Genomic DNA, 27,170 nt, shown 5'->3' with positions numbered 1-27,170 from the left:
AAAGCATCGTATTTTATGCTAGAAATAAGGTCCAGGTTGTAAAAAAACGGTAGTTCCCCTTTAACAGAATGGGTTTACTTAACAATGATCTATGCTGGAAGTGTGGGGGAAAAAGTGGCCTGTTGTCCATGCATTATGGGAATGTTCTAAAGTCCTCCCCTTGTGGGAAAAAGTTATAGATTATATGAGCAAATGGTTGAATTGTGAACTTCCCAGATCACCAAGATGAACTATGGTGCCTCACTTAAACAAATATATTTTTAGAATATTAAAAACTGGCCTAATGACTTGCGCTCGGACAATACTCAGGTGTTGGAAGGAACCTCAAGCCCCCACCTTGAATATGTGGAGAACTCAGATGACTGAAACTGTTGCATGTGAGAAAATGTTGGGGAGATTGAACAGTCAAAATGACATGACTTACGAACAGTGGGACAGTTTTGGTAGACATATGTCAAGAGAGAACAACTAGACCATGTAAAGATATTCTTGGTATTGTATTTATGTTTTACATCAAGGCCTTACACTCCTTACACCTTGAATAATGGACTGCCCTTCATATCCTAATGTTGTTTGTTAAGTCGCTTATCTACCTGCCTGTATGCCCCCTTTTCTTTTCTTTCTTTTTTTTTTTTTTACCTCCATTCTGTTTGTTTTATTTGTTCGTATGTCTGTTTGTAATTATGAAAAGCTATTAAAAAACTTTAAATAATAATAATAAAAAAGGATTGACAGCTAAAGTTAATAACACTGATCATCTCATACAATGTTCTGCTGGGAAACCTTGGATCCTGGTATTCATGTGGATGGTAGATTGACATGCACCACCCAACCTAACCCTGCTGCAGACCAAGTGCACTTCCTTGTGGCAGTGGTTTACCCAGCACGACAACAAGCTCAAGGCTCGACCCAGACCTGATGGAGGCCCTGCTGGAGATCTCCCCAGGATTGCTCGATCAGAATGGGATCTGGGTAATTTGGAGAGGGTGTAGTTGTCCTGCAATGGTTTTTGAGTCAGTTGTGCGTGTCAATTCACTTCATCACAAGGGTGCTCAGCTAATCATCACCCCTATTGAATCAAAAGCTTTTATTAGAAAGCAGCAAAATCAGGAAATCTTGGATTTTTCACCAGCAGTAACTAAAATCTGAAACAGCTGAAAGCAAACATGATGAAAAAGTAAAATAAAGCAGAAGTACAAACAAGGACACAGGAGGGAAACTAAAGAGATGTTCTTAGAAGCTACAAAAGCACTGAGAACTGAAACATCTTGTGTGTTTTTTAAATAAATAAATAAATTCCTCTTGTGCATAGGGATGTAAAAAAACGGCGGTATAAAAACGCCACGGTTATCTACCGTACGCGGTGTTGTGTGTGTGTTGAGCCTAAAGCCGCCTCTCTGTCCACTGCGGCTCCGCTCTGTCGCTCACAGAGGGGCGAGAAAGAGAGCGAGAGAGAGCGCCAAACAGCCAGCTCTACAGGCACCCCAGCCTACTGGACGGAACTATGCTGAGGTTGTGAGAGGAGCGGCACCTCACCCCCCCACTGGTGACCTCAGGGAGATACAATACATGTTACACCTGCTCTGCTCTAACCTCGTAGCTACATAATAGAAGAGCAGAGACAGAATCTTAAAGAATAATCTTATTGTAAAATGTTTAAGATAAAATGAAATACGATGGAATCATAGTCCAAATCATATAGCCTAAACATACATACATCATACTGTACATTCTAAACTATCCCCCAAAATCTCTAATTTAGTTTAAATTAAAGGAACTTGGGGCAGGATTTGTGAATAAATAAAGCGTTCAAAACCAAAAAGAATGAGCCCATCCACGCATCTCTCCATTGTCTTGAACAGGCTGTGTGCTGCATAATGTACTGCTATTTGGTGTCCGAATTTCCCACGCAGTCCTGCGGACATGACGTAAGATGACACTGAATGCGCATCCTCGACGGCTTTCAACTTGGATACGCGAAGAAGACAAGCGCGGTGGACGCAAAATAGTGTTTGGGTGGTAATGGATTCTGCTACGGCCAGCAAACGACCCACCACCACACAAAGTCCACTAAGAAGAAAACGAAGATTTTATCAGTGGCATGTCGTGAGTCGAAACGAAATTACGAGCAAAGCTGGGCTGGCACCCGAATAAACATCGGATACGCGTTCAACTAATGGAGGCAGCTTCAACTTGAATTGGGACTGAAAACAGATGCTCATGGCTCATTTCCTAGTAACCAGGTAAGAAAACATTACAGGTCATGTTAAGAGCTTGTTTTGAAAATCATATGAGATCAACAAGGACTCGGAGTGACCTAACGTGCAAAGTAGCATTAGCTGCAAACATGTAACTTAGTCCACCGCCGTGTAACACTGAATAGTTACAGACTGCGTATTTTCCACGGTCCTTTAGTCTGAAACCGAATAGTTAGAAATATGTCTTTATATATGGGACCGAAAGCCCAACCTGTTATCTGGGAGGTGACGTTAGCAGCTGGCTGTAGCCACAGGCTAACGGTTTGTTTGTGTCTGTGTAGCAACATTAGCCGCTCACACACAGCAATCCCGTATCAGAGACAATATTTCTGTCCCCCAATATGCCGTCTTTGCTTTTGCCTGTGCCTTTCAGACTGCATCAACTGTAACAGTAAATCGCCACGCTTGTGTGTCACTACACACAGCGAGCTGGCTTCCCGGCTGCTTCGTGTGTGTAGGGGATAAGGCATCAGCTGCACTGCTGTGAAGAGTTCATGCGTGCTCCCGCACCGGCTTGTCTGATGGCTGCAGTTACCCTAACGGCCGCAACGGCCGTCGTGTCACTATTGAGTCTTATTTCTTGATACTGCCCCAAGTCCCTTTAACCCTTTAACACCGGCGATATCGTCGCCGATAGGATTTTACATGCGTTGCTCTCATTGCCGTAATTCCTAGACCGTTTGTGCAATTGAAAACATTTGAACTGTTCCTGAAAGCTGAGACTCTGGCCTTTGCACCCATATAAACCTCATTACGGTAGGCTATAGGTATCGCGAGTTATGGCCGAGCGAATATAGGCGAGCCAACGGAATTTTACGGACGTTGTTCTCATTACCGTAACTCCTTGACTGTTTGTGCTATCGAAAAAATTTCAACGGTTCCTGAAAGCTGAAACTCTGGCCTTTTCACTGATATATGGGTTATTACGGTAACTCGTTTCTCTGCCCGCGGAGAGACAAAAAGCACACAGAGAGGAGAAAGACGGAGAGGAAGACCGAGAGGAGAGAAGGGCGGCAGACGCGGACATTTTTAGCATTTTTACGAGACGTTTTTATGACGATTGTGTGGCATTTGAGCATATTTGTGTGAGCAAGACATGTCAAGAAAGTCATCAAGGGTGACAAAACCTTCACAGAGGTTCACTGAGGATCACAGTGACCATGATGAAGGAGTAACTTCATCTGAACCAGAGCATGTAGTAAACGTTGTAGCTAGCTAGCTAATAATTTAGCTAATTTTTATGACTACTGTACTTACTGTAAGTCACTTTCACAAAACAGGCCAAAAAATAAAAACTATGAGGCCAAGGCTCACAAACTTTCTTGGACAGATGTTTTATAGTTAAAATTTCAGATAAACGTGTAATATGTTTGTCTATGTGTAAATACAGTTTCTACTCTACTAAAAACCTGTCAAATCCAATTTCGTTTTGTGTTTTCTTCCCCTTTAAACTGTTATTACACACTCAAAACATACAGTAATGTCAAATAATTGCCAGATATTGAAAGATTAAGTAATCCTGGAAAAAGGTGCAAAAGAATGTACTCATAGCACATTTTCTGACATTTTTATAGCCAAAACAACAAAATAAGTCCAGGCGGCCTGTTTGAGGCTTAGGTGTTAAACTTAGTTGTTTATTTCTTATTTTTATTATCGTTGTTATTTGTTTAAGTGTTTATCTTGTTTTTAAAACAGACCACATTTAAAGATGAAATCCTTTCAAATAACATGTTGGAACATTCCAGGCCTTAGATCATCTGCTTTTGGATTAAAAAGCCGAAATCAAGATTTTATTAGAGAGGTAAAGGACTCTGATATCACAGTCTTCAAGAGACATGGTACAGAGAAGACAGTTCCACTGGCTGTCCTTGCAATTACGTTGAGATTATTATCCCATCAATTAAACTCCAAACAGTAACCCAAGGTAGTGGGACTCAGGAGGCATGATTATTTGGTATAGATCAGAACTAACCCATTCAATTGAAATTATCAAAAAAGTAGAACCCTTTATTTGGCTGAAAATTAACAAAGAAATAATATGTGCAGACCAACATGTCTACCTATGTGCTATTTACATATCCCCCTACTACAATGAAGATGTTTTTTCCATTCTAGAGAGGGAAATAAACCAATTTAAAACTTTGGGAAAAGTGCTAGTCTGCGGGGACCTGAACACTAGAACTGGAGAGAAAGCTGACACTATAAACATCCAGGGAGATCAGCACAGGCCTACCTGGAGAAACCTGCTTTTCTCTCCCTGAACTCCCCCCAAGACACAATTTTGATAAAATTACAAACACAAGTGGTACCCAGCTTTTACAGCTTTGCTGCGCGCTGGGTCTGTATATAGTAGATGGTAGGTTACGAGGAGATTCTCTGGGCCATTACACATTTAGTTCAGCTCTTGGCAGTAGTACGGTAGACTATGCCATAACAGATCTGGACCCAATGTCTCTCAGAGCTTTCACAGTCAACCCACTCACACCCCTCTCGGACCACAGCAAGATCACAGTCTATCTGAAGAGGGCGCACAGTAACTATGAAGCCTCTAAACCCAGTGAACTGTACAACACCACAAAGAATACAGATGGAAATCAGACAGCATGGAGAGCTACCAAAAAGCATTTGAAAATGCCAAAATCCAATATTCAATCGATTTATTTCTTTCTAAAATATATCCCCATAATAATGATGGTGTAAACACTGCTGTGGACAAAATTAACGCAATTTATAAATTGGCAGTGTTATCAAGTGAGTGAGTGAGTGAGTGCCTACCCATATTTATTTAATTTTTCACTCTTCCTTTGAATAACACATCTTTTGCACTTTAATTGCACAGAATTGTATAGTCAGTAAATAGGGTTATGTCTCTTTCAGCCCTCTCCCTTGCTCACTCTCTAAATTTGAACAATCTATAGTTTTTGTTAGGTAATAACAAAAGTCTGTGTACACTTTGTTGTACACAGATGCCAGCACGTTGTACAAATTGGGTTCATACCTACCGTAATTCAAACAAAATTTGAGCCAAACTAAATACAGGTTTGGTCAGGCTGAACCGATCACATTCCGATCAGGATACTTTAGATAGATAACACTTCTGGATAAAGATCACATTTTAATAGCAATTGTAATTGGCGTATTACTTGGGGTAAGAGTACTTAGGATACATACAGGCAGGTCATCCCACAGCTGGCTCTTTTTCATCTCCAGGGATGGCTGGGTCAGGTCAAACTTGGGAATGGGGAATCCTGGGATCGCGTTGTGGAGATGGAAGCCAAATGTGACCAACCAGATATTGACATCTACAGAGAAAGGGAGCAGTGGATGTGGAAAACACATAAAGAAAAATAAGTAGTTAAAGATTAAGTTCAAGCATGTTGCTTTTGATTTGCATTCAATACTGGCAGCAGATGAACAAACTGTGATAATAAACAGCAGTTTTTTTATATTTCTCATGATTTCTTTATATTACTTCCAGACAAACCTCTGTTGTTCCCTTAATAAACATTACATGTCTCACATTGTTGCAGCACATTACTATCAAAAGTAATTTTGTAGTTCATTATGTGGCAGTACTGGCTGTAAATTGCCTACAGGTCAGCCCAACCCACATAAAAATATAAACAAAAAACATGTAAAACTGGGGGAATGCCCAATGTCCGCTACTTAAACAATAAACAAATGCCTCTTTGGGATATAACAAACAAGTGCTTCTTTTGAATATAATAAACAAATAACTCTTCCCGCTATAATGAATAAATGTGCTCCCACAAGCCCCAGGGAAATAAAATGGTAAACTGAAGGTGTAAAGGGGCTTGGGTTTTAAAGGGTTCCCCTAATAAACATAGTTTCCTCAAGAAAGATGTGGGCAGCCAAAAAAACAAAATAGGCCCTAAATAGACCAGAGTTTCTGGCTGACAAAGGGGGAATGAGGTTCTCTGTAATTCAGGGAGCGATTCAGAATGGGTCAGGGGCAGATTCAGTATGAGGGTGAGAGCCACCGGTGTGCCATTTGCCGCCTCTCTTAAGCCTTTCAAACAGGATGTTGTCACTAGGGCTGCCCGATAAATCGAATTTTCATCGTCATCGCGATATGAACATGTGCGATAAACACATCGCAAAAGACTGCCTGACACGCGATGAATAAGAAAAATCATTTTGTTCACAATGATTAATGCAGTATGTTATTATTCTGGCATTCCAACCATCTACTATGCCTTATGCCTTATGGACCTTATGCCTTACCCTGGAGCACCTAAGGACATTCCCTATTATCCAAAAGAAAAACCAACACTGATTTGCTGTGCTTTGTGAAGAGGGGGGATGTAGAATGTATATGATTGTTGCCCTGGCAACATGACGTACAAGATGCCGCAGGGGCCCGCTGGGTAATTTGTCAGTTATATTGGGAGTTCACTACAAGTCAGTTGTACGTACAAGTTCGTGTAAATAAACCTCATTCTCTGTACTTCACTACGTGGATTCCTCGTCTCTTCTACATGCAGCATGCATGCACCGTGAGCATGCTAACATTTAGCCTATCAGACGGAGCCCTGGATACAAGGGCCAATCAGATGAAGCCCCAGCTAGCCGTTAGCTACCCTGACAAAATTAATTGGCATCAGTTTGGTGGTGATTGCCGGGTTATGATGGCTGAGGGAGGAGAGAAAAGCGATGAAAATGGTCGACGAAGAACAGCACTTCTGCTATATGGAGTTATTTTAGATTCAGGAGAGACGACGTTATAACGTGGGCTGGTGAAGGGGAAGGTGATGGTCCACTTTAGTGCGGCAACGCCGGGTAGCTCCGGTTACTCAAGAGACGGAAGGCAACATTGGGGGTTTCCGCACGGCACTTTTATTCATAACACTGACCATGCCATGCCAGGTCTCTACGGCACTAATGTTACAGGCATCCGTGCAAACGAACACACCGAGGTTCTTCTACCGACAGTTTACAAAATAAAAACACATAAAAAGTCTTCGCTCTGTTAGCGGTATCCTTTCTCATGAGGAGCGGAAGTACACCTGCTCTTCTTCATCGTACAGGTTACATTACCCATTAAACAAAAGAAGGCGCCACCTAGTGGCGCTACATTAAATAACTCTGACTGTTACAGCGTGTTACAAAGACAGGTACTGTGTAAGCACATCAGCACAACTTCAGCACATCAGGGAATGTGGTACATGTCTGAAACCTAACAAAGGTAACATGCTGGTTTTCTTGGTCAAGAACTTGTGTTAAGGGAATAACTAAGGTTGTAACTTGACCTAAAGGGTAGATTTTTTCCTGATTTTATTTTCTCTTGATTTAGTGGGCTGGCCCTACTCTATTTCAGTTCATACTATAGATCTCTGCACCTTGTTAGGCAGAGTCAAGGGCCTTGATGATTGTGATGAGAGACATTACAGTTAATATAAAGTGCCATGTTTAACTTATATTTATTTAATTATGTAAGTTGTTTCCCCCTGGATTTTTTTTATTTATTTCAACTCTGCATGGTAAGAGATGTTTTGGTTGAGTTTACAAGAAAATAGTTTAAAGGGAGCAGGGGAAATTAAACTTTAATTTCATATAATTATAATGTCTTATTTAAATTAATGTTCTGCTTAATTGGTTGGGTATTCATGTGCAGTTTGTTCGATAAAAGCATGTTCAAAATAATTTATTTCATTCTTTATTCAGTGGGCATTGGTTATTCAATGTTTCGGGTCTATGTTAGCTGTCTACATATTAATGCGGAAACACTATTATTAACTGTATAGTTAATAATATGCAAACTTCAATATTTGTTTATTTATCGCAAGTTATATCATCATCGCAATATTGAACAGTGTTATCGCACATCGCAGATTTTCCTCATATCGTGCAGACCTAGTTGTCACACCCTGATTGGCTGGGAGGGAAATGCCCCAAGCTGCTTCCACTCCTCAACCAGGAGTCAGTCTCCCCACCTGTGCACAGGTGCTCTGAATCCCCTGCAATCAGTCATGAGGAAAATCAGCCCAAACAAAGAAAAATAGCAAGTCAAACAATTGGACTGCTACAATTACTTCCAACTACTGCAATCCAAACTCCAGCAGACCCACCTCGTGCTGGATGATTTCATAACTTTGACAAGTTGTCTACCTGGCAGATGGAAAATACTACTTTTTGCAGCTGTGTTAGAACACTAGCATATTGTTTTTTTCACGACTTATCTAACTTTTGAAAAAGAGAATAATCCACAGATCACATTGTGATTTTAAAAACAGCTAGAAACATACATATGCATGCATGGTTATTCAGCTTAAACATGTTTTCAGTTCGGGCTATACTATATAGTATTTCTGTAAAGTAAAAGTATTAACCATACTGAAAAGAAGGGACCCAGCATAGAACTTTACAGAGACCAATACGTTCACAAATGTCATGGTAAGTAGGTGGTAATTACCAAGTAACATATTTGAAATTTCTTTGAAATTACCCCCAAATTACTACAATAATTACCAAAAAAATTTTTTAATTACCCTAACATGATTTAACAATAATAACTGACTGAAGGAACATGCTTAAGGTGCGTTCACACCGGACCTTTTATTTTTGTCGCTGTCGCTCCAAAAAAATCGCTCGGTTGCTCAGCTGCAGTCGCTCGTCGGCACAATTCAACAGATCGCTCTGATAACGTCATTCAAGCGATTCCAGTGAATTTCACGTCGCTCAGAGGCGCTCATTTCTTCCCGTTTTCAACGGTATACGCGGCTGACAACGGCCCAGTTTGACGAGCTGTTGGCAAGAATCGGAGGCAGGAATTGCCCGGTTGGACACCAACTACAGGCGCTCCATCCCAGAGCGCCTGGCCATTTGTCTCCGGTGTGTGTGTGTGTGTGTTTGTGTGTGTCAACGTAAAGCCGGCTTTGCTCTTCCGGACCGGTGGAGTTGTATTACGTTTACATGGTTTCAGTAGTTGTCATAATTAGGCCTACATATAGATTACGGCAGCCAGTCAGCGCTGAGCGACAAGCGACTGACGGCCAGAGAGTTGGGGTTTCTCAACTCGAGCGACAGAGCGTTTTTTCGCTCCGTCGCTCGGACGCTGTCGCTCAGAGCCCCAGCGACATTTCGCCTGAGCGATTAATCGCTCAGTCGCTCGTTTGCATTAACTTAATATGTAAACTTGTCGCCAGCGACAAAAATAAAAGGTCCGGTGTGAACGCACCTTTAACTAGACATGACATGGTAAAAAGAACACACCCAGTGCACACTCTCTCCCTCAAAACAAATATCAACACAGGGATGGAGGCCAGACTGTGTTGGCTATTTTCTCATATCCGCCTCAATCTCTTATGTGGACTTTTTAAATTAAAAACTTAATTAATAGTTGGTAATTTCTTTTACTCCATTTCCAAGAAACTTCCAACTAGTTTGTGCTGGTCAGTGAATTTAAGTATTTTTTTTTACCATTTACATTTTCACAAATTACTATTATTTCAGAAGATCAGTACAACTTTGGTACAGTTTCCCTAAATGTCCATTTTTAGCCACCATAAATGCTTATTACCAACAAATATAACTTCATAATGAAGGATCAAATGACTAATTTACCATTTAGAAGTTTCATTCCTTAATTGCCCATTAATGCTTAATAATAATGTCTTCACACCACACAGAGTTAAATGTCACTCTTTCTATATTTTGAGATGGCAATGCAAAATAAATAATAGAAAACAATTAATATTTATAATCTTTTAAGAACCTACATATAATAACAGTGTGTGAGTGTGAATGTGACAAAGAAAGAGAGACAGACAGCCTGATTGTTAAATTTGCGTGAATTTATATGGTTAAAAAATGTGCTTCAATTTACTGGCCTGCAGAAGTTAGACAGAAACTAGTTTGAAATTAAAATGGAACGATCTGCAGAAGTTCAGCAGAAACCAGTTGGAAGTTTCATGAAGTGTATTTTAATTAAATTACCAGCTATTTATTAACTAGCTTGTTCGAAAAATAGCAGAATATTTCTATCAATAACACTCCTTCTTCACCATCTACACCTACAAAGAAATATCTACATCCACAGTGCTTTTACATTGTAAATGTTACCTGTGACATATTCTTTGACCTGATGAATCTTGCTGATGGGGTTGTTGCCTCGGAACATGTACAGGTTGAAGGGCTGGGGGTCTTTGCCCACACGTGTCCATGTAGTGATGTCGGGAGTGGTCCACCTTCATAACAAACACTCTGGTCAGTAACACTAACAAAGCTAGAACAGGAACTAATCATCTCTTGTGAAAATGAGTAAATAAGTGACAGACTGCCTACCTCCCAGCAGGGATGTCGTAGTCTCGGTCTCCAAAATGCAGCAGTCTTGTCAGCGGATCATATAGGCCTCCATGGAAACCAATTACCAGCACAAAGTCTGGGTTAGAATCAAAGTAAACCTCACCATACGCTGTGTACTGCACCTACACACACAAACAGGTTAGGTTAATGATCTGATATGGAGACGCAAAACAATTTAATAGCATTTGAAGACATACATGAAACAGAGTAAAGTGTTTTCTTCATTTCCCCATAAAGGAAGAAAGCATACACATACCTGTTTAAGCAGTAGTCCATTGTTGCTGAAGACAGCCAGTGGTGTCCCAGTATTATCACATGCAATATAAAACTCCTCTCCACTGCTGATCTCCATAGCAAACACATGTCCCTATGCAACAATAAACATTCCAATTATACACATAATAATAATAATAATAATAATAATAATAATAATAATAATAATAGTAATAATAGTAATAATGTATTGCTGTGAACCTGCTCCACATAGAATATAATAAATCATAAGATGAGAGTGAAAACCGAAAGGCACACATGAATAATCAGTGAGAACTCTGTCCAGAGTAAGTTGGACTCCTCCACACTCAATGTTTTCCCTGCTAGAGATACTGGAGATGATTTTTAATTTGGACATAATTTTACCTACTTTCCTTTTTAAAATTAGCCAAATACCTTATATGAACAATGAAAACTGACTTTTTCAGTGCAACTACCTGCAGATCATAGTAAAAAGATGTGATCTCAGAGCTGGAGTGGTTATAGACATGGGTGATCCTGGTGGGGTAGTTCAGGTCAGCGTAGAAGAACTGCAGGTGTTGGCCCAGACTGTTTCTAGACGCCACACGTCGACCCAAACCGTCGTAGCGGTACTGTATAGTCCAGCTGGCTGCTTTACTGTAGACACGAACTAGAAGACCTGGATCACAGATTATAAAAAGGAAGAATAAGATCTTGAAGAATGACATGACAGCAAATTAGATATTAAAGCTACGATATGTAGAATTAAAAAATTGCAGACTTTGGTAAAGTTTTCTACAAACAAATTATGCCATGAGGAAAACTTGTATTTGGTATAATCACGTAAAATTCTACACATGGTGGTTAGGTTAATGTCATATTAATTGAGGTAAAAACAGGGGTAAAGGCTCTGTCACAAAGACATTAAAAAAAGTTAACTTTTGAAGCAAAGCTCATTCATTTCATTGGAATCATGCTAGGGCAGGTATTACACTTCATTGTCATTGTTTCTCAAGAGCAATTCCTGAAGGCAAGTTTGGCAAGGCAAGTTTATTTGTATAGCACAATTCAGACACAAGGCAACTCAAAGTGCTTTACAGGCGCATAAAAGCATTTAAAATACATTAAAACAAAACATTAAAACAAGTTAAGAAATAGACATTAAAACAAAACATTAAAACAAGTTAAGAAATAGGCAAGTAGGCTAAAATAGAATTGATTTCCTACGCACAATAATAGAAAACAAAAGTCACAGAGAAAATAAAAGTTACAGTGCAGTTCAAAGCCTTAAAATTGCTTCGGTGAAAGGCAGTGGCAAACAGAAAGGTCTTACACTATACGAAAGCTGCAGTAAACAGTAATGTCTTCAGCCCTGATTTAAATGAGCTGACAGTTTGTGCACACCTCAGGTGTTCAGGGAGTTTGTTCCACAGATGAGGACCATGGAAGCTAAATGCAGCTTCACCCTGCTTGGTTCTGACCCTGGGGACACTGAGTAGACCTGCCCCTGATGACCTGAGGGCTCTGGATGGTTCATATCCCACCAGCAGCTCTGACATGTATTTAGGTCCAAGGCCATAATGATTTGTAGACCAGTAACAGGATTTTAAACTCTATCCTTTGGCTCACAGGGAGCCAGTGCAGGGATTTAAGGACAGGTGTGATATGGTCCATTTTCCTGCTGTTGGTCAGGACTCTGGCAGCAGCATTCTGGATGAGCTGCAGCTGCCTGATTGATTTTTTACTGAGACCTGTAAAGACACCATTACAATAATCTAACCTACTAAGAATAAATGCATGAACTAGTTTTTCCATGTCTTGTTTAGACAGAAGTCCTTTAATTCGTGCAATGTTTTTGAGATGATAATAGGCTGATTTAGTGATTCATTTTTAGTGAAATTTAGGTCTGAGTCCATAACTACACCCAGATTTCTGGCTTGGTCAGTGGTTTTTAGTGTAATTGAGTGAAGTTGGCCACTGACCTCAAGCCTTGCGTTTTTGGGACCAAAAACAATGACTTCTGTCTTTTCAGCATTGAGCTGAAGAAAGTTCTGGCCCATCCACTGAGTGACTTGTTGGATACATTCACTCAGTGACTGTAATGGACTGTAGTCATATGGTGACACTGTGATGTAGAGCTGTGTGTCATCAGCATATGAGTGGTAAGAGATGTTATGATACTCCATGATCTGGGCCACTGGGAGCATATAGATATTAAACAAAAGTGGCCCGAGAATAGAGCCTTGGGGGACTCCACGTCATCTTTGTTCGCTCAGATTCACAATTACCTAGCGACACAAAGAAGTCTCGATCTGCTAAATAAGATTTGAGCCAATTTAGCACCGTACCAGAAACTCCGACCCACTTCTCCAGTCTGTCGAGCAACATGTTGTGATCAACTGTGTCGAATGCAGCACTAAGATCCAGTAAAACCAACACTGAAGTTTTTGATGCATCAGTATTAAGGCGTATGTCATTTAACACCTTAATAAGTGCAGTTTCAGTGCTGTGGTGTGGTCGAAAACCAGACTGGAAAGCATTGAAGAGATCGTTTTGGGTCAAGAAAGAGTGAATTTGTTGATAAACAACTCTCTCAATGATCTTTGACAAAAATGCAAGGTTTGATATGGGTCTGTAGTTACTTAATACTGAAGCATCCAGATTAGGCCTTTTTAAAAGAGGTTTGATTACTGCAGTTTTCAAGGCCTTGGGAAATTGTCCTGATAAAAGGGAAGTATTTACTATCCTCAATATTTCTGGTGCAACACAATTAAAAACATTTTTCAACAAATTTGTAGGCAGCATATCAAGGCAGCAGGTCGTGGATTTTAAATTCTTAACCGTTACTGTCAGAGATGCATGGTCTACGAGTTGAAACTTTTCTAGATGTCTAGAAGATTGAGGAGGAACTGGTGACATAACCAAGTTTCCTGTGAAGGAGCCACTTACTGTTTGTCTTATCCTCTGAATTTTATCTGTAAAAAAGGCTGCAAAGTCATTGCATGACTTGTTGGACAGCAGTTCAGGAGGAACAGATACTGAGGGATTTGTCAGTCTATCGACAACAGTGAATAGGGTACGGACATTGTTGGTATTATTTTCAATAATCTCAGAGAAAAAAGACTGCCTTGCCTTTTTCAATTCTTGGTTATAGATGTGAAGACTCTCTTTATAAATGTCATAATGTACCTGGAGTTTGGTTTTTTCGCCATCTGCGTTCAGCCTGCCTACACACTCTTTTTTGAGCTTTCACCAGAGTGGCGTTCCTCCATGGTGACTTTTTCCTTCCAGATATAACTTTGGTCTTAATCGGAGCAATGGCATCCATAACAGTCATAACATTGGAGCTGAAATTATTAACAAGGTCATCGACAGAGTCTGAGGGCAGAGTTAGTGATGATGTAAAAGCCTGAGTGAATAATGCACCGGTGCTACTGTTAATAGACCGCTTTCTTATCATCTCTGCTTCTCCTTTGCTGCAATTAGCAGGGATGTTCATTTTAAACTGGACGCAGTAATGGTCAGAAAGAGCAACATCACTCACCACAACATCAGAAATGTTTAGACCCTTGGAAATAATTAGATCTAAAATGTGGCCCTTGTTATGTGTTGGATCTGTCGCATGCTGAGAAAGTCCAAAGATATCCAGAGTATTTAAGAGTTCCTTTGCACATCCATCTTTCACATTATCAATATGAATGTTAAAATCCCCCACTATAACCACACAGTCAAACTCAATGCAGATAATAGACAGTAATTTGGAAAAATCATCAAAAAACAGTGCATTATATCTCGGGGGGCCTATAAATGGTTAGTAATACTGCACGACAGGAGGCTCTCAACTGAACAGCAATGTATTCAAAGGAGTTGAAGTTACCATACAACATTTTCCTGCATTGGAAAGTTTCATTAAACAAAATGGCGACTCCACCTCCTTTCTTCTCCACTCTAGGTTCACTCATGAAACTGAAGTTAGGAGGTGTTGATTCGATAAGAACTGCTGCACTGTTGTCTTGGCCTAACCAGGTTTCAGTTAAGAACATAAAGTCCAGGTTGTTCTGTACAATATAATCATTAATCAAAAATGATTTACATGCTAATGACCTGACATTTAATACTGCTAGATTCAATGTGCTAGAAGCAGTATCTATACAACTATGGACTGACTGTAGCTGACATGGAATGAATGTTAAATTTGACATTACCCTCTTTCTTGGCAATTTAAACATTCTTTTTGTATTACCGGTCATAACATGAACTGAAAAAGCTTCCAGTACACTGGGCCCCGACTTTCGCTGGGAATAGTCAGGAGTGACATCTTTAGAGCCTGGACCCATAAAACATCAGCAGTAAGAGACAGAAAGATCTAAGTGTGCTGAGCTCTTATCAGCTTGGGGAGGATGATGCCTGTGTGAAAGGGGTGGGGGTGGTGTGTGTCTTAACTTCACCGAAGGCTGAGGGTGTTTCAGGGGAATGAGAGGAGAGAAAATTGCAGTAGGGCGGGGGGGTAAACTGTGTCCCAGCGATGACCAGCTTGTTCATTTGGTCAGTGAACTCCATGAGGGGGGACGAAGGCGACAACATGCCCACAGTAGATGGTGAACTGGGTGGGGTTTGGGGTGGTGTAGACAGTTGAACCTCACAGAGAGAATCCTCTTCCTGTTCACCCTGACGTCTCTCATGAGTGGAGCTCACTTCAGCTGGGGGCTGTGCTCGGTTTCCTTTGTGATTATCTCCTGTTTGTTTCGGCCTGTCTTGCCTCTTGTCCTTGGTGGAGGGAACAGATTGGTGACGCAGGCAGAAAGATATGTTGGACATAAACAATTTGACTCCTGACCTATTTAGGAAGAGTCCATCTTGCTTAAAAAGATGTCTGCGGTCCCAAAAGAAATTGAAGTTGTCCAAAAAATGCATAGAATGGACATTACATGCTTTGGAAAGCCATGTGTTCAGTGCCATCAATCTGCTGAATCTCTCAGCACCTCTTCTGACTGGTGGAAGGGGGCCACTGATTAAAACCTCAACATCCAGGGAGCTGACTGTGTTCAACAGATCAGTAAAATCTTGTTTGAGCATTTCAGACTGCTGCTTCACAATGTCATTCATCCCCGTATGCAAAATGATCTTCTTGACAGTTGGATTTGCTGCAACAATACCAGGGATTCTCGCTGTCATGTCAGGAACCATATCCTTTGGAAAACAGAGAACCTTCATGTTTTCACCGCACATGAATCTCACATCTTTAACAGTGGCATCTCCCACAATCAGAGTTTGGGGCCCAGTCGTTAGCTTTGCCTGCGGCCTGTTAGCTTCTGATTTACATTCAGACCTTACCCTTCTCTGTGGCGATGAGTGGTACAGGTCATCAGATGGAGATGCGGAATCTCGGCGTAGTGGAGCAAATCTGTTTTGCATTTTGATAGTTTGTTGTACGGGATGTTTGCTGTTGGTCTTTCCTTTAGCAGCTGACCACGGCTGTGTCCTGCTCTGCATTGGAGTAGAGGAGGAGGAGGATGGTAGTGCTGGCCAGCCGGTAGCATCAGAGATCTCCGGGTGGACGGTTCTTCCTGTTATGAAGGGGAAACGGAGGATGCCACCTAAAGTGGGCTTACTGTTATACTAACTGTATATGATTAGTACTATTAAACTATACTGGGTAATGAAAGGTAAGTAAATTTAGGGTTGTACCAGCATGTTAAAAAGCAGCTACTAAGTACCAATATTCTGGCCGCGCAATGCACAAGATTAAACTGTGAAGTAGGAGTGTGCAGAGCAGCCGATATTTGTATGTGTATTTGTATTTGTTGAGGGGGGAAAAGTATTTGTATTTGTATTTGTATTCGAGTAAAATTCAAAATAGGCGTAAAACTATTTTTTTTTTTCGAGTTACACTTCTAATTTTCGTTATAGTGTAAGAATTCTTTAATTATCCATTATAATAATTATGGATATGCAATATTGGTTGATGTTTTTCCATAAATCCAGCAATGAACATGTAACAAGGAATGTCATTGAAAATAAAATAACATAACAGCCATTACCTCATCCATGGTTAAACCAACAACTAATAAAATATCACTGTGAACATTATGAACCCCACCACCACCCGTCCTTGTTGGAGGACGTTGAACAGTCAGAATAAAAACAAATAATACTTAAAAGAACAGGGGTCCGTTTCACAAAGCAGGTTTAGTGAAAACTCTGAGTCTGTTAACCCTGAAATGAGGGAAACTCTGAGTTTTCCGTTTCACAAAGGGAGGTAACTCAAACCAGAGAAAGAGGGGTAACTCTAGCCTGTTTCACAGAGAGAGGTAACTTAAGCTCTCGGTCAGTTACCATGGTAACATACTCTATGACTCTAACCTGGTCGGGACCAGGTTTTTCTCAACAAACCTCGAGTTTCTCTCTATCTCCGCCCTCTTTCAGCCACACACTGTATTTGATTTCCTCATTCATTCAGTCAGCAGGCGAGTTTTGGCGTAATATAGTTCTGCCGTCTGTTTTTTGAGAAAATCATTGCAAAAATCAGTCAGTAGGCCTACATTAGAAGTTATATTAGGTGGCGACTATTTTCACTACCATGGCATGTCCTTTTGATAATGATCCCGTGGATGAAGGTGCAGCATTACTGCGCAGAGAATTAAATATTCGTCGGAAGATGATTATCAGACCGCGCATAGATTTCCAGACAATTGTCTTTTTGAGCGGTACCGTTTCACGTCACAGTCCATCATTTACATACACAACCTAATCCGTCCTTACATTTCCAACATTACCAACCGAAGTCATGCTCTCACATCCCAGCAGATATTGTGTGTTGCGCTGCGTTTTTTTTTCTTTTCTTTGAATAGGGAGTTTTTTTATACAACGTCGGAGATGCAGAGCACTTGAGCAAGGCAACTGTATGCAGAGCCGTCAGAAAAGTGTGCCTCGCCCTGAAACGCCCAGTGGGGTGAAAAACATAGCCCTCCTCTTCCCCGTTGCCATGGTGACTCGTCGAATCGGGGCTCCATTGATGCTGTCTTTTTATACTTGTGGCGCACGCGCTTAACTCCAGGTGAAACTACTCCGAGTTGATCAAACTAACTCAAATCAGCTGTTCTGGAATCGAAAACTCAGAGTTTCCTATCTCAGAGTAGATCAACTCAGAGTTCAAGGTTAGACTCAGAGTTTGTTGAACCTGCTTTGTGAAACGGACCCCTGTTCTTTCTATTGCACAGAGCTCCAAGAACTAAACTTGATCTGTAAATAATATGACATAGTAGCCTATAGCTAACGGTCATTATGCTTCTGGCCTCTACCAGGGGTCCGTTTCACAAAGCAGGCTTAGTGAAAACTCTGAGTCTGTTAACCCTGAAATGAGGGAAACTCTGAGTTTTCCGTTTCACAAAGGGAGGTAACTCAAACCAGCGTTTTTTTGCAAATGGGAGTTTTTTATACAACGTCGGAGATGCAGAGCACTTTACAAAAGTAAAAAAAGTCATGAAAGGGAAATTAATATTTTTATGAATAGGCTTTAAAATATATATAGGCCTATAGGTCTAGGCATATTACATTTTATAAAAGCACTTAGACTCAGAGTTTGTTGAACCTGCTTTGTGAAACGGACCCCAGGTCTGTTTACTAAACTTAACCAACTCCTTTCTTCATTGCCTAAAACACCAACCAAAGCACCGAGCAAAGAAATGTTTTTTCTCCCCCGGTCTGCTGTCAGCAGGGTCGCCGGCTGCAGCAGCCTCGCGCCCGTGAAGTGGGCTCAAGCCGCGTTCAGCCACGCTCGAGCGGAGCGGGGGAGAGAAACAATGTGTATTTCTTTTACTCTGTGGAAGATCTCCCAACGGAGTGAGGGACAAAGCAAGTGGGACAGATCTGCCCAGTCCCTGAGCAGCGCGCGTTTCACAGACAAGCCACAACGCAGAGTGTAAACAACGTCACCTGGTTCAGCAGCACCATGGACAGCTGCGGGGGCGGGGGGGGGCGGAACAGCGGTGTTTTGACGCCCCCACCCCCGACTCCTGAACGTCACTCACTCACTCACCCGGGCATGTGCTGCGGTCTCATGAGGAAACCTAGCTTTTTGATATGATGTTTTTGTTGTTCCCGAATACAAATATTTTTTTAAGTATTTGTTCGAAATGACAACCTGGACCTTATTTCTAGCATAGAATACGATCATTTACTCACCCAGATAACTTTGGTGTCAGTTGCAAACTACAGGTAAACAAGCTGGCTGTCGCGGTTGCGCGCAGCTTTCAGAGATGACATCATCCAGGTCAGAGGTTAGTAGGTCGACCTACAGACCCCGGATGTTGATAGCAGCCAACCCCGGACTCAGAGGGGAATAGCACTAGCGCATCATAACAAAATATTGGTGAAATGAACTAGTTTCGCGGCAGATAATGTGTTATATATAGATCACTCGTATTATATGGATATACGCGGCACTCCACTGGATCTAATTTCGTCCGAACGACTCCAAATGACACCAAAGTTATTTGGGTGAGTAAATGATCGTATTTTATGCTAGAAATAAGGTCCAGGTTGTAAAAAAACCTTAGTTATCCTTTAATGGCATTTCGTGATAGTCATTTTGTAATGTGTTTTGGCCCAAGCCAAAATACTGTTTTTCTAACCCTTACCAAGTGTTTTTTGTGCTTAAACCTAACCAGATCCTAAGCACAGCTTTGTGGCAAGAGAAAAATAGCATCTGTTGTTTTAAGTAAACTTTGGAAAGTAACTACTTTGCCATCACACTCCCAGTGACAAAAATACTTGTACTGAGCGCTAATGAGTGTGAGATGCAGGTTGATTGGCAGTGGACCAAACCACTATGAGGCATATGGAGGGTGGGGACCAATCTATAAAATCTTAAAAACATTGTTTTGCATCTTAATTAGCACTTTGGTGAACTTTGACATATGGGTTTGTGCTGTTGACCAGTATCAAGCAGACCTTGGAGGACACAGAGAGCCAGCGATTGGAACATGGAGGAGCTTATTGTAACTTTTTGTGTCGCACCATCCACTATTTAACCCTCATCCATCTAAGAGTCTAAACTGTTCTACTAAAGTCTCATGGTTTTTAGACAGGTATGAGGCAGTGTCAATGGTACAGATAAATCTCTTGAATAAAGAGTTTGAACTCGTACTTGTTGGGCAACAAAAATACAGAGTAAAAAATACAAATTCCCACCTTTGGAGTTGTATTCAAATATCTCGGCTCCTCTCTGTCTCAGGAAACCATCTTCATCCAGCCTGTACTGAACATCTCCCAGACGAGTGATTCTGTCCCTCAGATCGTAGCGCAGAGGGGTTAACCGACCACTGTTTCCAGGATTCAGCAAATGCAGGTTACCATTCAGGTCATAATTATACCTAGAAGGCCAGAAAATGATACTATTAACATTTGGTATCATGATTTTTTTCCCCCCAGGTTAATATTTTGATCCTACCTCCACATCATCTTCTCATTGAGGGAGACTGTTTGCAGCTGTCCATCAACGTCATATTCGTAACCATATTTGGTTGTGTTGGCGAACGGTCCAATTTTGATCTCACGCTTGGTGACTCTGCCCATGTTGTCATACTGAATGGTGATCCAGTACATCAGAGACCTGAAGATCTCATACTGGATCTCCTTGATGCGGCCATGTTGGTCGAAGTGTTTGGTGTAGGTCATCACTGCTGTGGAGATGATCTGAGACAGGGCAAAGACTAGTTCAGAAAATCAACAGTTTACTTCCTACACTGACCAATAGCCCTGCTTATCAGACTTCAAGAGAGACACTGTAGACCATATGTTATAACCCTTTCACACTTGCCAAAAAAGCCAATCACACCCGCTAAAATCATGCAAAAACTTTTGTGGCCAATGTGAACATAAATGATCAGGGATAGATTGATAGATAGATAGATAGATAACTTTATTAATCCCCGAGGGGAAATTAGGTTACCATAGCAGCGGGTTACAAATACAATCAAAAAACAAGGGCAAATATAGAAACAATAAGAAACAATAAAGTACTATATACAATACAAAAAACAATAAAGTACTACAAACAATAAAATGCTTAACTTGGGGCAGGATCAAGAAATAAGACTCAATAGTGACACAACGGCCGTTGCAGCCGTTAGGGTAACTGCAGCCATCAGCCAAGCTGGCGCATGAACTCTTCACAGCAGTGCAGCTGACGCCTTATCCCCTACACACATGAAGCAGCCGGGAAGCCGGCTTGCTGTGTGTAGCGACACACAAGCGCGGCGATTCACCGTTACAGTTGATGCAGTCTGAAAGGCACAGGCAAAAGCAAAACTGCTAACCTAACCTCCCGGATAACACTTTGGACTTTCAGTCCCATATATAAAGGGACATATTTCTAGCTATTCGGTTTCAGACTAAAGGACCGTGGAAAATGCGCAGTCTGTAGCTATTCAGTGTTACACAGCGGTGGACTAAGTTACATGTTTGCAGTTAATGCTACTTTGCACGTTAGGTCACACCGACCTCAAGTTCAAGTTGAAGCTGCCTCCATGAGTCAAACGCGTATCCGATGTTTATTTTGGGTGCCAGCCCAGCTTTGGTCGTAATTTCGTTTCGACTCATTCAACCATTTTTTCACAAATCCTGCCCCAAGTTCCTTTAAGTAGTTATAAAAATAAAATAAAATACTGAGGTAAATAAAATAAAATGCTGAGGTATCGAGGAGTAAAGGTAAGATGAACATAAGGTGCAATTGGATAAGGTGCAGTTTTATTTACAGTAATAATAATTTAAAGCGCAAAAATTATTTGTGTGTTTTGGAGTGAACATCATGAAGTCTGATGGCACCAGGTAGGAATGATTTCCTGTGTCGTTCCTTTAGGCAGCAGGGTTGAATGAGTCTATTGCTGAAGCTGCTCTTAAGCTTGTCCAGAGTTTTGTGGAGGGGGTGAGAGACATTGTCCATGATAGCCAGCAGTTTTGCCAGCATCCTGTCCTCCACCACCACCTCCAGGGTGACAAGCTTAGAGCCAACAACAGACTCTGCCTTTTTGATGAGTTTGTTCAGTCTGTTGGGCGTCCTTCGCTTTGATGCCCCAGGACACCACTGTGAAGAAGATGGTGCTCGCAACAACAGACTGATAGAACATCTGGAGCATCTGGTTGCAGACATTAAAGGACCTGAGCCTCCTCAGGAAGTGAAGCCGGCTCAGGCCTTTCTTGTAGACTGCCTCCGTGTTTGTAGACCACTCCAGTTTATTGTCCAGCACCACAGCCAGGTATTTGTATGATTCCACAATGTCAACATCTGTCCCGCTAATGCAGACTGGAGAGGGCGGGGGCTTGTTCCTACTGAAGTCCACCACCATCTCTTTAGTCTCGGCCATGTTCAGCTGCAAATGGTTCTCCGGACACCACTTAATAAAATTGTCGACCAGGTCCTCGTACTCATCTTCCCTCCCGCCCTCTACGCACCCCTCAGAGAATTTCTAGTGTAGGTGGTGAAGAGGAAGGGAGACAGCACAGTTCCCTGGGGGGCGCGGATGTTGCCGATCAGACAGTCAGACACACAGTTCTGTAATCTCACAAACTGCGGTCTGCCCGTCAGATAGTCATCGACCCCTGTGACGAGGGGAGAATCCACCTACATGTTCTCCAGTTTGGCCTTCAGCAGCCTGGGCTGGATGGTGTTGAAGGCGCTGAAGAAGTCGAAGAACATGACGCGGACAGTGGTGTTGGGTCTATCCAGGGAGGAGTAGGCTTCCTGCAGCAGTGGTAATAGCTGGTGTCTGCTGTGGGGGTTTGTGTGGGGCTGTGTGGGTTGTGTCCTGGATTGGTTGCACATAGGAGCAGCAGGGGGGCTGCTTGTGGTGGAGGAGCTGGAGTCATACCTGTTGAAAAACTGGTTGAACTCGTTTGCTCGTTGTTCATTTCCCTCAGCTGCTCCTCCACCGTTCCTCTGGAAGCCGGTTATCTCTCTCATCCCACTCCATACGTCCCTGGTGCTGTCGTTCTTCAGTTTGTATTACAGTTTTCTCCTGTAGTTGTCCTTACTCTTTCTGATGCTATGTTTGAGTTCTCTTTGAACACGCGATGACACTGGTAAACTCCCGTGGCAAATGATATGGACGAAGTCTAATGACGATGAGCTCGATGTCCGGGCTGCATACGCGCTCTTTCACAGAGATGTGCCCGGGGTGACACCACCTGTTGTTTATGAGCACGGCCAGCCCTCCTCCTTTTTTTTTGCCGCTTGTGGTGGTGTCTGTAGGCCGGGGATGGTGGCATTGGAGTTCGGTATCTGCTCGTGTAGCCACATTTCCAGACAACTACACGACGCAGAGGGAGTACGGAGAGTCCTGAATACTGGACTCTCTGTACTCCCTCTGCGTCCTGGCGAGTGTCCTTTACTCCTGGGTCAATTCACCCTGCAGTATTCACGGGTATTTATTGCCTCTGGCTTGGGTCGGCTGGGATGTGAACACAAGATCTGGCTGAATGCAATAAGTTACTCTGACCCGCAGATTCCACTGGATACGGTACGGCTGCGTTACGGCTCCGCCACGGCGGCGGAGCTGATCCGTAGCACTTTAGTCTATGTGTTAACTTCCACCAGGTCCGCTGCGCTGCGTGTCTGCTGCGTGCCAGCTCCGGCAGTCCGCAGCCCTGCGGATCAGATACGCAGGACTTCTATTCTGGCGGACGCCGCAACACAACCCAGCAATTCAGCCGAATTTAGCACAGAGCAGACAGGAAGTCAGACACGAAACAACAACAAGAAATCCGGTTGATTTTCAAAATAAAACACTCTGTGTTGATACAAACACAAAAACCTCAAAAAAGAGACAAATACAAGCTCTTCTTCTAATCCGTCGGTCGGGAACACTTCGTGTTGTTGTGTTTATAGCACATACATATAACTGCGTTCGTGTGTGATAATGTAATTATCGCGGGAATTCCTCGGTTTCGTTTCTCCAGCTGATCGGCGGAGCTGCGCCGTAGCGGACTCAAAACGCAACTGGTGGGGGTTGCCGGACGAGGACGACGGAGCACAATCGTACCGGAGCCGTAACGCAGCCGTACCGTAGCAGTACCGTATCCAGTGGAATCTGCGGGTCAGTCTCCTTCTCAGGTGCAGTGCTATATAATGTGTTGAGCCGTTGGCTTGTTAATATCTTTCCATCCATCTCTGTCAAGCAGCACTTGAACATCTTTCAGAGGGCGCTGAAGTTGAAAGAGAGATTGAAGTTAAAGATATTGGAAAAGTAACCATAGTTTGTGGCTTCTGTGTGGTCTGCAGGCAGCTGCCCGATCAGTACTGCATGTGCAACTCATCAGATATCAAAAATAAGTGAGATGTCTCATCCCTCAGCAACTTTCATCATCAGCTCAGGAAAAAATTATGTCTAATTTCGAAAATAATTGATTTAAGGTCCCAAATGCCAAATGGAGCACTACCAGTGGTCACAGGTCAGCATCGACATGTGAGAACAAAGCAAACCGCTGTGTTGGCCACACCTCCCCTCTCCCATCCACATGAATTAGACACATCATTATATGATTAATTCCACCATATCTTTACACAGCTAGTTCCTGACAGCTAGTGAAGCTGAATGTTGTATTTTAGACCTTTAGGACTTTTTAAAACAAGTTTAAGGTCTTCTGGATGTATTCTGATGAGGTATATGATCTGCTGCTTTCTGCTGTTCCCTGTTTTTCCAGCACGTCCGTGATGATAAACGGGACACATAAAGTAAAAAAAAAAACAGAAAGGCAAACTCATCCACTGGCAATGTGAAAGGAGTTAATTGCAGATTATTAGCTGCTTTACCTGTGCTTAAAAAACCTGCATATACACACTAAATTTGTTGTAAAAGTGGTATTATGGACCAGACCATACAGTGCATTAAAGTGACGTACCTATATGCCTTAAAATAACAGCTCAAAAACTCATTATACTGTTAGATTGACCTGTAAAGAGAAGTTACTGTAGTTCTGCTAGCTGATACTTGATCATAAGCCATTTCAAAAGAGGTTGGCTGGTAGCATGTTACAGCCAGCTGTTACTGTTCTGAGTTGTGTGCAATGCTTGTCCAAACTTTGACTGCCTTAGGATTCATGTTTACTTCAAGATATAACATTGTCATGACATGCTGAGTTTTGTTTGTAGTTAGCATGTAACGTAACATTACATCTGACAAATTGTTACAGAAACCTGGGATTTGTATTCATGACAGTTGTATTGCACTCAGAAATGGTGCACAAATTGCTCAAAATATTTATTACTACATAATGTTGCTTTAATACTAAACAACTGCCATTCAGTGATGTTTTTTTCCTGCTTTGTAAACAAGAACCCACTGATGACCACTTGTATTTGAGGAAATCGAATAGATCCCACTGCTATGGCCCTGCCTGATCGTGGATGCGCCCACTGCTATGGCCCTGCCTGATCGTGGATGCGCCTACTGCTATGGCCCTGCCTGATCGTGGATGCGCCTACTGCCATGACCCTGCCTGACACCCACCACTACTGTCGCTAATATTAGTCACATCTCTGTTACATACGTTCCACTACTATTATTGTAATGCATTACTACATACCATCCTTACCATTAATCACTACTACTGTTATCACTAGTAATCACATTTCCATGTGCATTTCATTATTATTGCTGTAATACATCTTTATGTACTTTCACTCCTGTCATTGTGATCTCGTTGATCTGCTCTGTACATGCGACATCTATTGCACGTCTGTCCGTCCTGGGAGAGGGATCCCTCCTCTGTGGCTCTCCCTGAGGTTTCTTCCGCATTTTTTTTCCCTGTTAAAAGGGCTTTTTTTGGGGCAAGTTTTTCCTCACTCGAATCGAGGGTCGAAGGACAGAGGGTGTCGTCTCTGTACAGATTGTAAAGCCCTCTGAGGCAAACTGTGATTTGTGAATTTGGGCTATACAAATAAAATTTGATTTGATTTGATTTGATAACTCAGGGCCTGTGATTATAAAACCTCTCAACATCACCACTTAGGATCAAACTGAAACTTTTAAACTTTGACTTAAAACTGTTGTTTGAGGAGTGTTCTCTACTCACTCTCACTAATAATAATAATAATAATAAACTTTACACTTTAAAAATCATGAAATATACAGTTAAAAACAGTAAGATACAGTAAAAACACAGAACAGTATAAAACAAGCACATCAAGATTATAAATTAAAAGCTAATTTAAAAAGGTGCGTTTTGAGCATGGTATTCACTACTTGCTGCTACTTTCAATCTGGTAAGTGCAATAAAATGCAGAATTTTAAGTTTTCTTGCTTATATGTCATGGATAACAACTCACTTGGTTTCACCTAGTTACTTTATTTTCTCAAAGTGACTGTATTCCAAAACAACCTTGATTTATTGAGGTCTTCTGAACAAAAACAATATGTAAATGTATTGGTTGCTATTGATGAGGATTTTTACTTGTCATTTGCACAACATGTCAAATACTTTGACTCTGACCATATCTCCAACCCCAATGAATGACCCTTGCTGCCAGGTGCAGCTGTGAAAAATTGCAGTCAAAAATGATAAAATTCAGGGTTTTTACACAAGGTGGGATGCTTACCAGGAGGTGGACAACTGTAACCTATTGTTTCAGTGTGTGTCTATTAAATGCCTGATTAATATAACAGTTTCACCTTGAATTTTACGACTGGTCCAGCTTATCAAGATGTATGAGATACTTATTCTAACTTATCCATCAGTTAAGGAAAATTTAAATTAAGCAGCCATTCTATCTTACCTGATTGATATCATAATAGATGACTCCAAACTTCCCAAACTGCTCCACTTTCCCAGATATATCATCAAACTGATATAGATCGATTGGCAGTGGTGTCTCATTGATTACAGCCTGCATGCTGGTGACTCTGAAGCTGTTGTCGTAGGTGTAGTCAAATCGTGCATTCACCATCCCATCCTCACTGAAGCGGAATATTTGCCGGTCAACCAGTGGACCGATCTGCCGATACCGGATGGAGCAGATGAAGCCTTCACTCTGTAGGTTCACGGTCTTGAGGACGCCAGCAGTCTCATCATATGTGAAACTGACCCGTGTTGAATCATAGAGGATCTCTGCCAGCTTGTTCTGATGAAACAAATAAAAAAGTGCAGTATGTACAGTATTTACAGTAATAGACCTTGAAAAATATCAGATCATTATTCATCCAGGATCAGCAATACTGTTGGTTAACTTCAATGATTGCCATCGACTCTTGCTGCAGCTGCTACTTATGTATGTTACGCCACACCACCACACGAGGGTTCCCCATGTGCATGTACTGTATTGATCTCTCCATGCCATGGCTTTCAATTACACCAAAC

General features: G+C 41.8%; 1 protein-coding gene across 7 annotated transcripts in view; it reads right to left on the bottom strand.

Moving 5' to 3' along the window:
- tenm3 (teneurin transmembrane protein 3) overlaps positions 1–27,170 on the bottom strand; it is a 454,093-nt gene that overhangs the window by 6,112 nt on the left and 420,811 nt on the right. For all 7 annotated transcript variants that reach the window (XM_084378327.1, XM_084378328.1, XM_084378329.1 and 4 more), the window contains 8 exons: positions 26,590–26,934; positions 20,269–20,513; positions 20,010–20,191; positions 11,294–11,496; positions 10,840–10,950; positions 10,563–10,705; positions 10,341–10,465; positions 5,430–5,560 (listed from right to left, as the gene is read on the bottom strand). In XM_084378327.1, the coding sequence (XP_084234453.1) occupies positions 5,430–5,560; positions 10,341–10,465; positions 10,563–10,705; positions 10,840–10,950; positions 11,294–11,496; positions 20,010–20,191; positions 20,269–20,513; positions 26,590–26,934 (1,485 nt within the window). The remainder of the gene's footprint in view (positions 1–5,429; positions 5,561–10,340; positions 10,466–10,562; positions 10,706–10,839; positions 10,951–11,293; positions 11,497–20,009; positions 20,192–20,268; positions 20,514–26,589; positions 26,935–27,170) is intronic.

Source organism: Pagrus pagrus (assembly GCF_965226575.1).
Source record: "Pagrus pagrus genome assembly, chromosome: 2".
NCBI classification, from domain to species: Eukaryota; Metazoa; Chordata; class Actinopteri; order Spariformes; family Sparidae; genus Pagrus; species Pagrus pagrus.
The sequence above is the reverse complement of the archived record's forward strand: the minus strand, read 5'-3'. Positions and strand labels throughout refer to the sequence as shown.